Source organism: Eptesicus fuscus, chromosome 10, assembly GCF_027574615.1.
Source record: "Eptesicus fuscus isolate TK198812 chromosome 10, DD_ASM_mEF_20220401, whole genome shotgun sequence".
Taxonomy (NCBI): Eukaryota; Metazoa; Chordata; class Mammalia; order Chiroptera; family Vespertilionidae; genus Eptesicus; species Eptesicus fuscus.
Window position 1 is genome coordinate 24,314,699 of NC_072482.1, and position 13,584 is coordinate 24,328,282.

At 40.7% G+C, this 13,584-nt stretch overlaps 1 protein-coding gene across 2 annotated transcripts in view; it reads right to left on the reverse strand.

Annotated features, from left to right (window-relative positions):
• The window catches only part of DST (dystonin), a 438,404-nt gene that overhangs the window by 85,434 nt on the left and 339,386 nt on the right, over positions 1–13,584 (reverse strand). For both annotated transcript variants that reach the window (XM_008161813.3, XM_008161974.3), the window contains 2 exons: positions 11,994–12,489; positions 9,164–10,635 (listed from right to left, as the gene is read on the reverse strand). In XM_008161813.3, the coding sequence (XP_008160035.2) occupies positions 9,164–10,635; positions 11,994–12,489 (1,968 nt within the window). The remainder of the gene's footprint in view (positions 1–9,163; positions 10,636–11,993; positions 12,490–13,584) is intronic.

Genomic DNA, 13,584 nt, shown 5'->3' on the forward strand with positions numbered 1-13,584 from the left:
GATGCCAAGTGAAGAAGGCAGCTCTGGTAAAAACAACCTTATGGTTTCTCATACTTTTGCAGAAAAGACATCGGACAGAACTTTTGTTCCTTTACTGAGAAAACAATTCCAAAACTATTTTTACAAACCTAAACATTAAATCTTTTTCAAAAATCTATGCATAACCAGACTCTGTAAGTAACACACCTATTCAACAATTATTAGATACAAATCAGTATATGGTCATCAAGTTGGAAAAATATATAAAAAATACCCATCAATATCACACTATCAATTCAATGCCCATTTTTCACAAACAAGAAGGGAAATATTTCAACAAGCATTAGATCCTGCGGTGTTAGAGCACCCAGGCTGCTCTGAGGTGCTGACAATAAGAAAAAGAAAAACACGCACACGCATTACCATGTCTGAGCAGTGGGTTTGAGCACTAGGCCGGGAATTAAGGGAGACTAAGTTACCCCCAATTGCCACTATCTTTTTTGTTGTTGTTCATCCTTACCTGAGGATATATTTCCCCTTGATTGAACCTGCAATCCAGGCACATGCCCTTGACCAGGAATCAAACTGGAGACCTTTGGGTTCGAGGGCCAACACTCTAAACATTGAGCCACAGCAGACAAGGGCCTACAGGCCACTATCTTGACAGGTGAGCCTGTAAAGCTACTTATTCATGGCAATATTAATACAGCAGTGAAGTTTCCATGAAATGTGAATGAGTGCCTTTCTCTAAATATTCTGAGATACTCAGAACTTCTCATAAGAATGGCCCTAGCTCAGTCTACCTTACACCCTAACTCTGAATCATTAGTACAATAAAAAGAGCAACATGCAACCTCACATTGGAGGTGGACAGTACATTTTAAAAACTACAAAGGTAATTCATTCATAAGTTCAACCATTCATCAAACAGTGCTCACTATCTGCCAAACCCCATGGCCAGCACTGGCAAACACTGGAACACAGAGATGAAGTGACACTGTCCTTACAATGGAAAATCTGAATGACAGAATACAGTTTGGAAGTAGGGAGTGCTATGAAAACTATCCTCTAGTTCAGGCGCCCTCAAACTACGGCCCACAGGCCACATACGGGTGTTTTTGCCGTTTTGTTTTTTTACTTCAAAATAAGATATGTGCAGTGTGCATAGGAATTTGTTCATAGTTTTTTTTTAAACTATAGTCCGGCCCTCCAACGGTCTGAGGGACAGTGAACTTAAAAAGTTTGAGGACCCCTGCTCTAGTTGATTATGTTTAAGTATATGCTATTTATTAAACTGATTTTGACTAATTCTATAAATGATAATCCTAATACATTCTGATTCAAGTTAAAATTTGCACTATTATACTGATATTTATGACAATAGCACACACACATACACACACACACACAACACACACACCACACACATATATATATATATCTTATTACTTGAAACCATATTCCAAAGATATATCTAAATAACATGAAAGAACTTATATTTAGAACAGAATTGGACTGGTTTACCTTTTCCTCCCAAATTTGGTTTACACAGCTACTTTAAATATTATTATATCTGATGTTAAGAAAATCAAGATATAATAAATTGTGTTAATTATTAATCATGATAGCTAGATCTCTCACATTTTCATCAGAGAAATATTCAATGAATAAAATGACCAAAACTTTTCTGAAAAACTGCCCACATTATTATTTCATACAATGTTAAATTTTCTCAATACATTACTTACTTTACATAGCCTACTAGATGGGATCTAGCTAAAGTATCTTCTAAAGGAAGATGACCTTGGAAAAGTACACAAACACTAATTTACCTGGTAAAAGAGTAACATACAAATTGACCATACCTTCATGACACCCACCAGCTAATCAGGAGTGAGTATGCAAATTAATACACCAAAGATAGTGGGTTAATTTGCATACACAGGCACGAGCAGCTGTGGGCAGGGGCAGGATGCTTGCGTGTTCCGCACCACCCAGCCCCTCCAGGCCTCTGGGCAGTGTGGGAAGGCAGAAAGGCAGCTCCAGCCAGAGCGAAGGTGCTGGCGGTAGCCAGGGGAAGGAAGGCCCATTCTTGCACAAATCTTCGTGCATTGGGCCTCTAGTTAAATTATAAGCAAAAACAGAGTATTTGATCATTTTTATATTTCCAAAGTTAAGTTAAATCTTTCAAAAAGGAAAAATCTTACCACTAAGTACAATATTCTACTTCACAGAAAAGTTAAAAGGCTACTTTTATCAACTGGAACATGTAAGTTTTAGAGCTGAAAGAGAGGAGTTATTAAGAAATTCAGTGTGTAATAAGGGGGAAAAGGTTTGTGTGAATAAATGCAACATTATTCATGAAAACTGACAAAAGTATCCTCCTGGAAATAGCTCCTGAAATCTGGATTAGACGCCAAACAAGAGATATCTGTGTTTTTTTGCTGTGAGTATAAAAATAGGCCTTAGGAGCAACAATTTCTCTTATTCTTTCTAAACCTGATAGGCCATTTGCTAATGGAAACTGAAAGCATCCTATATTTTTAGTTTTCAAACTAATACACTTCCTCACAAATGGCTAAAAGGGTTTACGAAGATTATCATCAGATGAATATACAATAGCTACTTATTTCAGTGGAAAATGTTTATATTTTATAGAAAGTAGGCTATTTAGATTCCATCACAAAAGCAAACAAATTCAGAAACTCTTAATGGACTCATTGTCTGATCTTGATGGAAAATATCCTATATAATAAAAGGCTAATATGCAAATTGTCCCCTTGACAGGGAGTTTGACCAGGAGTTTGACCAGGAGTTCAACGGGGAGTTTGACCAGGGGGTGGGGCCGGCTGGCCAATCGCCCTCGGCCCCTCCCCCAATCAGCTCCGATCGGGGCGGGCCGGGCCAGAGGCCACTCGTACACAAATTCATACACTGGGCCTCTAGTCCTATATAATAAATGGCTAATATACAAATTGTCCCCATGGGTGGGAGTTCAACCAACTAGGAGTTAGATGTGTGCTGACCACCAGGGGGGGTGGCATGAAACAAATTTCGTGCACTGGGCCTCTAGTCTTTAATAAGCACTTGCTATTCTCCCTGTAAGTTACTACAATACCACTAAGACTATGTTTCCCCCCATCTTCAGATGATGGTGGATAAAAAATATTCTCTGTCTATAACACAAAATAATTCTATATGTAAACATTATTAAAATATATGCACATATGCATATATAACTTCTAAAAGTTGATTTTTAAAAAGCCATCCAGCAAACAAAACCAATATACATGTTAAAGATCCCATTTAATTTCCTTCAGATTAACAAAAACAGAATCTGAAAACACTTTTCATATTAAAACACTGACAAAAGAAATAAGTAATCTTGATATTAAGACAAAGATATGTACGGAACAGGATGTGAGCGCAGACATTTTCTCTGGTATCCTGGTTCTTGCACATCTCCAAAAGCTTTTTACTTCATTTACAATCCCAGCATTTAGCTACCCTGGGCTATTATTTCATGAATGAGTGGAGACCTACATAAATATTTTTAAAAAAAACACACAAAACTATCAAATTAACAACAAAGCAAATTCTTCTCTGTCCCTCTCACACACACAGACATAGACACACCTTTAAGCCACTTTCCACATTAGTTAAATAAATTTTGTAAGTATCCTTTTTATCTAAGGGAGGCCTGCGATAATGACAGTAGGTAATACAGTTGGATGCTTTTTAGGGGATCACTTTCCATTGGTAATACAAGATTATCCTGTTAACAAAAAAAAAAACAATTTTAGAAAATCCTGTTATAAAACCTCCGGCTGGAACTGCCCTTAGAACCACCTGTTTCCATGCCCCAGTCTTAAATTAAGTAAAAGAAGTTAAGAGAGACTATGTAACACAGAGAGTCGCAGCATTAATTAGCAGCAAACGTGGAAAGAGAACCCACATTGCCGGGTGCCCTTTGGACAACGCCTTCGGAGCAGTATGGGATATTCCCGTGTGACGTAGGAAAGAGGGCACCCATGTGTTATGTCTACGCTGTGCAGGCGACAATATGAGGTATTACTAATACTACGGAGAGGACTGGCTCCAACTCCTAGTAGCTTCGTGTGGTCTCTGCTTCGGTGGGGCTTCTCTCTTGCCCATCACCTGTGATATTCGTTCTTCCCAGAATCTTATGTGCCACTTAGATGTAGCTGATTAAATCATGTGACCTTCCTCTAAAGCCCAGGCATCAAGTTACAGTTTCTGTAGGGAACATATTTTCACCTTTATAAATAACAGAGGGAGGTATCACACAGCTACCTTGCTAATATACTCTCATTAACAAAAAAAATCCAGCCAAGTAAGAATTTTTTTTCCCCCTAACAGAAACCTCTTCTGCAACAGCTCTATTCAATTTCTTCCCCCTGCTCTCAACAGAAATGGAGAGCAATTCATCATGGGCCTCCCTGTATGTAACAATATGGGCACACGTAAAAACCGCTATTAAAGCATTCTTCGGACAGTTTTATCTTTAAAAATATGGTGATATCACAAAGATTGTTTTACGATCATTTAATAAGTGTCTTTAAAAGCTATTTGCATTTCAGCAAAAGTATTTACAAACAGTGCTGAAACGACCTGGCTTCTCCACCTCATGACACCTGGCATTTTAGTTCACCCAGGATTCAAGTGACGCTGCCGGCGTTAAACAATGCCTTCACCAGGACCAGAGAAAATTTATTACATTTTAATTAGGTATGTGTCCTGGTCTTTGTGGTTTCAACTTGGCTTCAAAAATTCTTTGCGCTGTATAATGCTATTTTCATTTTGGGGGGGGAAAAAAAAAATCTCCGGCTCAGACAGACTTGTACCAGCGATGTGTTTTTATGTGGGGACAAAATGAATTGCTGTTGGGGCAGAAATAAACAGTAAGCAGGTTCTGAGTTAAGACTTTTTACCATGGCCTAGATAGAAGTGGGGAGGGGTGTATATTTAGCTACAATGTGACAGTACATGTGTGGTAAAACATCAAGTTTCTTTGATCTTCATTGAGATTAAATCAAATCAATATGGTGATAATGATTACTTCATGATAATGAGAAAATCTGATTGGCTGTTGATGACATCATAAGAACTGCCAGGACATGTTCCTTGTATATAGTTGGTTACATATGTCTTTGATAAATAAAAATGTGGAAACATTAATATTACTTAATAATGTAGTTTCGATTTGAAGATAATCTTGACCTAGGAGTTTTCAACAGGAGGTAGGGATAGGGGGAACACCAAAGGACTTTTAGACTTTCTGCCTCAGAATTTATGAAAGTGTGCATAGAATCTAATGTAATAAGAGCAAAGTGTAAATAGGAAGATGGTACTCTGGGTTATCAACAGTAACAGAAAACACCTTGCACTTCATACATTTTAGTCCAATGACTAATAGAAGTAGAAAAATGTATGGTAAACAGAACTTACACAATCAAAATAATTTAAAAACTTGAAGCTAATTCAAAAGGTAACACCAATCTATTTTTGACACTTGGAATAGTTTTCACTGACAGTGAGTTAGGACATGTGGTTCAGAATAGCATTTATTTTTAATCATTATGTCTGGGTTGGTATCTTAAACATGAATTAATTTTGTCCTTTCAAGGATATTAACTGTTATTTCTTAGGTTAAGTTTGGGGGAGGGAGATAATGGTAGCTGAGAAAGTCTGTCCTACCTACTTTAAATAACCCATTAAGTTCCTAGCGAATAAAAGGCACTCCATACTGAGTAACTATTACTAAGTTTTAGACCAACTCTAAAGGTAGTTTATTTTATATTATTAAAAAATTATTATAAGATTTTATCTGTGACATTAGGCGAGGCTAAATTCTACCAGAAAGAGTAATGGCAAACAGGATTATATTTTGAAGTCTAAAAGAAAAATAGACTTTAAAAACCCAGTACCTTCAGTGCTTTTCTGTTCTATTTTTAGAAATTAGAATAACTAGTAGTTTGCTATTTTTAAGCAAACTACTGGTTTTTCACTCAATACAAATCATTCCACTTAATGTCTATGCCCAACAGTAACTAAATTAAGATCTGAATTGTAAATTAATTTATCACTTAAGATATAATCACCAAGACAATGAAAGGTCTGATTTCTCCTGGTGTTGGTAATCACCACCATCACCATCACAGCATCTACATATCAGTTTCTACGACAATTTCATACATATTTATCTCATTTTCTCATAGCAGCCTGTTATAAAACACGTTCCTCCAGTGGATGTTTCTGGTGCTTTGGATTAAAGTGAACAATGGCTGGTTACTCAGGCCACCGAATTAGGTTACAGCAAAGATGATCTGAACATTTCCCAGAAAAACTATCAGATGTGCAATGCGATAAACATCCAGGCTCTCACGCTCACTACATGTGTGACCTTGGGCAAGTCACAGAACCTCTCTGGGTCTCGGCTTCCTTAGAATAAAACGGGGATAATAACAGCACCCACCTCTCCTGACTGTTAACAGGATTAAAGAGAGTTTGGAAAAAGGCTTGACACGTAAGTGTTAACTGTGGTCAATGCTACTTTTCTAGAGCACGCAGGCCTGCGTGCATGCGCACACACGCATGTGCACACACACACACACACACACACAAACAGAATTAGTGAATGTATAAATTACCACGTTATTTACCATAATAATACTCTTTTTTACATTAGTTTGTTTTGTTAATCCTCACTCAAGGATATATTTTTTTTTGAGAGAGTAGAAGGGAGGGAGGGGAAGAGAGAGAGAGAGAGAGAGAGAGCTAAAACATTGATGTGAGAGAGACACATCAATTGGTTGTCTCTTGCACATGCCCCCAGTGGGGGCCAGGAATTAAATCTGCAATCCAGGTACATGCCCTTGACTGGGAATCGAACCCACGACCTGTTGGTGCACAGGCCAATGCTCTACCACTGAGGCACACTGGCCAGGGCACTGGACTATATTAAATGCAGATGATCTGTCCACTTGGAAACTTTTAGTTGAATCACTGGGTCTCAAGACACTGGTGGTATATCATTATATTTTTTATTACTGAATGTCATTAAAACCAATCAACTCCCTCCGAAGATATCAGAGAACAGACTGACGTAGCACCCTAAGTGGTTTATTTTTCTTCACAATCGAATACAACAATCTCTGTAACCATTGACGGTAATGATGCTAAATTTAGTACTTTTCCATTTGCAAAACACTTTCAGTGCAATGGTGAGAGGACTCCTGTTTCTTGCTTTTTCTTACTTTCAAAAGAATTCTCTCCATGGAGAGCCACATTTCCCACCGCCCTCAGGCAGCAGCTCCATTATTTTTGCCCATTTTCTTACAGATAGTTGAAGTAGTGGAGAGAAATGAAGAAACTCATTTGTTTGTTTTTCAATACAAATTTATAGAAAATCTAGAGAAATGAAAATGTTTCACAAAGGCACTAAACATGCTTAAATTTCCTGAGTAAAAAGACAGCTTGGTTACTGTCATTTATGCTTTCAAGTTTTGTCTGAGTTCTACAGAAAAGCCCGAAGTTCTCTCTGAGGAAGACTCACTCACCCCTCCTCAAGCTCTCCCCCAAGCTCAGAGGCAGCAAAGCTTGGCTTTTCTCATACAGAATCCTCTCATATGAAGTCTCTATGTTGCAAATCAGAAATATGGAAGTTTGACGGGGTAATGAAGAAACTAAAGTCAACAGTAGATAATTTCCTTCACTTTAAGAATCAAGATCTAAATACAGAATCACAGATGTTTAAGCCCTGAAGGTATGGGGCTTCTAAGGCACTTTATAAACCATAATAGGGAGGAGGAGGAGGAGGAGGAGGAGGAGGAGGAGGAGGAGGAGGAGGAGGAGGAGGAGGAGGAGGAGGAGGAGGAGGAGGAGGAGGAAGGAGGAGGAGGAGGAGGAGGAAGGAGGAGGAGGAGGAAGGGGAGGAGGAGGAGGAGGAGGAGGAGGAGGAGGAGGGGGGGGGAGGAGGAGGAGGAGGGGGGAAAGTAGGAGGAGGTGGAAGAAGAGGAAAAGGAGAAAATGAAGTTATTCTGAAGTTTTCAAAACTCCGTCACCTTGATACTGTTATTAAGGATGAGCAAGGGAAACACTATGTCAAATATAACAGCACAGAATTTGGAAGTCCACTTCATTTACATTCACTTCTCATGGGAAACAATTCGGTTTTTGCAAATTGTTTTTATTTGGTCTTATTTTATCCTTTAGGTGCTAATGGTGGGGCTTATCCCCACACTAGTCTCTACTGGAAAGTAAGACACGCCTCATCAGTAGGACAGGGCCCGTGCCCACACCACAGGTTCAGGAGTCCCATGCAGCAAATGCTTCATATTTCAGACCTTCTCCGTGCAGGGAGGAACAGGGCTTTGCCCCCTGGTGAGATGCAACTTCTGTGCTTCCTATCATAGATGAGGCCCACCCTAGTGACACCGCACAGGCCGGCCATGTTTACCTAATGTCCCCTTCATCAAGCATCACTGAGTGCTACCAAGTGGCAGACATTCCTCAGCCCCGAGGGGCCTATTGTCCAATCAAAGAATGATTTACTCCTAACCCTCTGGGGCATGCGCCCAAGATCTTTGTTTTATAAAACCAGGATTACAACATGGAACCCCACTCTTTAAAAACATGAACTCTTGGAAGAAAAAAAGTTTATAAAATGAAATTCAATTAAGAAGGATAAGACGACCATAAAAAAAAAAAAAGGAAAGGGCAGGAAAAGCCTATAATTCATCATTAAAGAAAATGCTGGGAGACAAACATGAAGAGAACAAGCTTTCATGTACGGGAGTGGCCCCGGCAACAGAGTTCAAAACACAGTTCTGGGCCCTCCAGATGTCAGCCGTGAATGAGATCATTAACAGACTCCATGATGTCAGTTTCAGGCTTCATGGAAAAGTGCTGGGACGCTCCACGCACTCTTTTGAACTCTTTGTATCATCTTAGGCCTTACCCTATGAGGGCTCAAACCCTCAGGAAGCTTGGAACACCACCCCCCCCATGATCCTGGATATTACCCCATTTATGCTCATTCAAGCTCAAACACCGCGTGACAGTCATAGGAGAAGGTTCTACAAAAGAGAGCATCTCCTCTCAATAACAATGAGAAATGTCCTATAATAATAAAAGTGCTCAGTAAAAATGAAGCATTCCCTACCTTGAACACATTAAGCTGCTGGTTGATGGTCTCTGTTTCCATAGCAACGGGGCCTTGAGACTCTTCATGTTCTTCGGCCTCCTGAAGCAGAGTAGAAAATTCCTTCAATTTGCTGTAGAAATCGCCGAGACGCTCAATTGTCCCTTCCACCTGCTCTTCTCTGGCGTGTGCTCGGTCCAGCAACTTCTTGCACTGTTTGCTTAGAGCCTCCAAGTCCCTTTTGATTCCCACAAGGTCAGGAGAGGTTTCTTCCGTGGCCAGCATCAGCTTGCAGGTTTTGTTGGCATTGTCGTTGCTAGCTATGAGGGCTTCTAGTTTCTTCAGGAAGGCCGTAATAGCCTCCTTTTGCTTTTGTAATGTTTCTACATCTCTCCCCACGGGGGCCATGCTATCCAGTTCATCATCAAACTCTGCAAACTGAGAAAACATTTCCCGGATGGTATTCTGGAAATGTCCAATACCCTGAAGCTTGGTTTCTAAGAATGAACACTTCTCATCAACCTGCTGACTTAGGACCTTATGCTCTTGAGCTACGGTTTCTGCTTGTAATAAAACGTCAGAGGCTCCCTTTGAGTCAGAGGCCTCTGCCACAAGGTCCTGTGCAAGGCCTTTGGCCAAATCTACCTGTTGCTTCAAGGTCTGAAGTGATTTCTGCTGAGTCTGCAGCATGGTCAGGTATTTGCTACTGTAAGCCTGGGGTCCTAGAGAATCATGGACCTCTAGCTGCTCCTTTGCACACTGAAGCTGCCTTTTAGCTTCTCTGGACACTTCTTGAAATTCTTTAAACTTCTGGGCCATGTTCTCCAGAGAGAATTTCTTAGTGTGAAGTTGTTCAGTGACCATGTCTACCTTCTGGTTCAGTGATTTATTCTCATCTGTAACCACCTCTTTATCTGTCTCACAGACACTGAGCAAGCTGTTAGCTGCGTTGTTCAGCAATTCCACCATCCCGAAGTGTTGGTCCATTTCCTTCTGCAGAGACTTTAACTTGGCAATAGAACTCTCTGTTTCAGCAGGATCCAGGTAAAATTTTATCTCCTCCAGGTTATTTTGACATTTTTCTATCCATGGCCGGAGAGTCTCCACGTGTTCTTTATACTTGAGGGCTTTTCCCAAGCAATCTTTCACCTTGTCTTCTCTTTCTTTCACCTGCTTATTAAATCCATCCCAATTGGTTTTAATTGTGTTAAGTTGTAACTGTAAGGCTGCCTTCTCAGACCCTTGTGTTTCTAATAACAGATTTTCACCTTCCGCAATGGTTTTTTCATAAATACTAGACTGAGTAGTCAACGTTTTATCAAAGTCTTTCTGATCTTTCATTAAGGACTCCAAGACATCGAGTTTAGCTGATATTGGGTGAGACTTGTGTAGTTCTGCCTTCTTTGTATCCAGCCACGCCTGAAAATCTCTAGACATCTGCTGAAACTGATGAGAGCTGGCACAGGCCAACTGAAGGTGCTGGACATGATTCTCTAAAAATGAAATTACAGGCATGTTTATTTTACATCAAAATGCTGATTTAATCTATGAGAAGCCAAAAGGAAAATCACCACATACGTGTACAGGACTGTCTAAAAGCAAGAGTTTTCTCATCACTGACTGTAAGAACTACAAGTGAGCACAAGTTATTGACAAAGGGGGTAAAGGGAGCAAGAGGTAGTAGGGGCAGCAACAACAAAAAGACAATCAAGGTGAGGAGGGGGAGATGATGGGAATCAGGAATACTGCGTAAAGGTGCAGGGTGGTAGAGGACAAGCAGAGGACAGTCACACGCTGTCTGCTCTGCGAGGGCGTCTCCATTCCAGGAAGTGGACGTGACAACTGCTCACAGTTCTAAGTACGCTGATAAGGAATCCATCTCTTATCAAATACGACTGCTTCACTTCTCCGACTTGTCCGTCATCCTGGAGACAATATAATGAAGCCCACTGGAACAGCGTGGGTTTGGGTCTCACCTCAACCTCTGAGGACCTGGGGAACCCTGGGCAAAGGATTAAACCTCTACGCCTCATTTCCCCAGATGTCAACTGGCAACCTTCGTAAAAGCTGTTGTGGCCCTTGAGGGACAGTACATTCTTAGCTTAATGCCTGTCATAGAAAAGTGTCCATCGCAGTAATGATCATACTCCCAACAGCTAATATTGTCAATATGATGTCAAAGTAAATGAGTAAGCCTAACTGATGTGATCAGTACACAACCCCAATCAATTGAGAAGTATGAACGGAGTCTTTACTAGGTTGCAAGACGCCTCGTGTTACTTTTCAGGCAGGACAGATAGAGCAGTTGAATGTGCTCTTCCTAGGCAGGCCCCTCTGATGTAACTCACTGCTGCTGCCTGGGACAAGCCCTGGTCCACATGTCACGGAATCGGGGCCACAGGAGGTGGGAGGAAAGCAGAGCCACATGCTTCTCTTTCACACATTTCTCTAGAAATGCGGACTTCTGACAGATGAGAAAATGAGGCAACGCCTTTTCGATAACGGTATTCATCTGTTTAGCTGGTGACACAGGTCTGTCACACAGCAACAATGTTTACATTTTTTTAAAAATCAAAGTGGAATACCTGGAATGTGAATGGGCCTTCCTTCGTTAAGGGGATTTTGCCAACACTGTCCCTCCACTGTCTGGGTGGAACGACCCTCACTGTGTGTGTCCATGAACACACCTGCGCTCCACACACACACTCGTGTGAGCGGCCTCCTCTTCACATATGCTCCCGATGGGGACAGATTCTCTCTAGGATCCCAGATTCCTGGCAACAGCTTGGGAATAGACCACCTAAGATCTCTATTTCCAGGAAATAGATGTGTGAAAAGAAGAGAGACAAACCTGCTCTTTGTTCGATATCCTTGAATGACTTTAAGATGCCTTCTAGCTGCCTACTGAGTTCTGCTTTCAGGTACTCCTCTTTAACCAGGGCTGACAACTCCTCACAGAGGGCCTGGGCCGCTTGTATCTGCTTCGCCTCCTGCTCTATTTCCTGCTTCATTTTTTGGGCTGTTTCCAACTGCTGGCTCATAGCATCAGGGTGTGTGCTCACAGCCACACTGCTGCTGAGTTTGTCGTCCAAATCCCCCAGTTTATCAGAAAGGCTTCTCAGCAGGCTTTGATACTGTGTGCTTTTGACAATGGCTTGGTCGATCCAGTCACATCTGTCACTCAACTGTCCTGTGAGGCTGTCCCATTTCTGGGTCACAGCTGCTAGCTGCTCTCTCACAATCCCATGGAAAGCAGGGTGTTCACCAGGTCGGCTCAGAATGCCCTGGCCCGCTGCCGTGAGCTGCTCATACTGAGGTTTCCGGGTATCAAATTCTTGCAGCAGAATCTAAGGTAAAGAGGAAATGAGGGTAAATAAACACTCAAATCATTAAATAATTAAATGCAGAAAACAGAGCTCTAAGTTTCTAAAGAGACAGAAATGCTACTTACCTAGTTTTTCTTTTTGAGGTTTAGCTACTACTTTCCTACTTTTGATTTTGAGGGCAGTGCAATTACCTTAAAAAGTAATCCAAAAAGCTCTGGTACTTCACAGAGATACCATTTTGCCCAAAATAAGATCCCCCAAAGGGGAAAACAAGGCGGATAAATATTTTCAGCAGACTGGGCAAAAGGAACAAAAATTCATGTACGAATTTTCATATAAAAGGAAAACACTGCTATTGGACAAGTTCCCACCACACTAACACAGATTTGTTGTTTTCCTACTTGTACTTTTTTCTTTGAAGGGTTTTAAAAATTACAGCATTTTACACCAAAGGGAGTTAGACTAGATTAACTCATGGTGCATTGATTTACAAAGGTTTCTTTGAACGTAAGATTTATTGACAGTCTTTATAATCACGGTTTTAAATCATGTTGCTCAGAATGTGCAAGCTCAACATTGGCTCTCGTTATAAAATAGAAGATCCAAAGATTTTATTTTTCTTTAGTACAATATTTTATCTACCTCTGAGAGACTACCAGGATTGGGGGCGATTATTTCTCCCTAAATGTTTATGTACAGCTTTTGTTTCCATCCTCTTCACATGGCGAATGTACATGGGTTTGTATCTTTCAAGTTCAGGATCAGCCTCTTTGCTCTAACACCACTCCTCACCCATACAGAAATCTCACCGCAACCCCAACAGAGCTTCTGCGATTCCAGCCGCCTTAAATTTTATGGATGTTTTTCCCCTTGTGGATTTATTCACTTATAATTAGTCTAGTCTAACTAACCCCCTGGGTTTCAAGGTTCCCTCTCGGCTTCCCTTATTCTTTCTCCTCTTATTCAGTTTCTCCCCCTCCATACCCCCACCCCCGTCAAGACTGTATTGCATGAAGTTTACAAGTTTCCTTATCTACTATCATGCTCAAAATAAACAAAACCTCAAAGGAGTCATTTCTAAACAATAAAAAGCATATACTAGCTTCTCATAAAAAT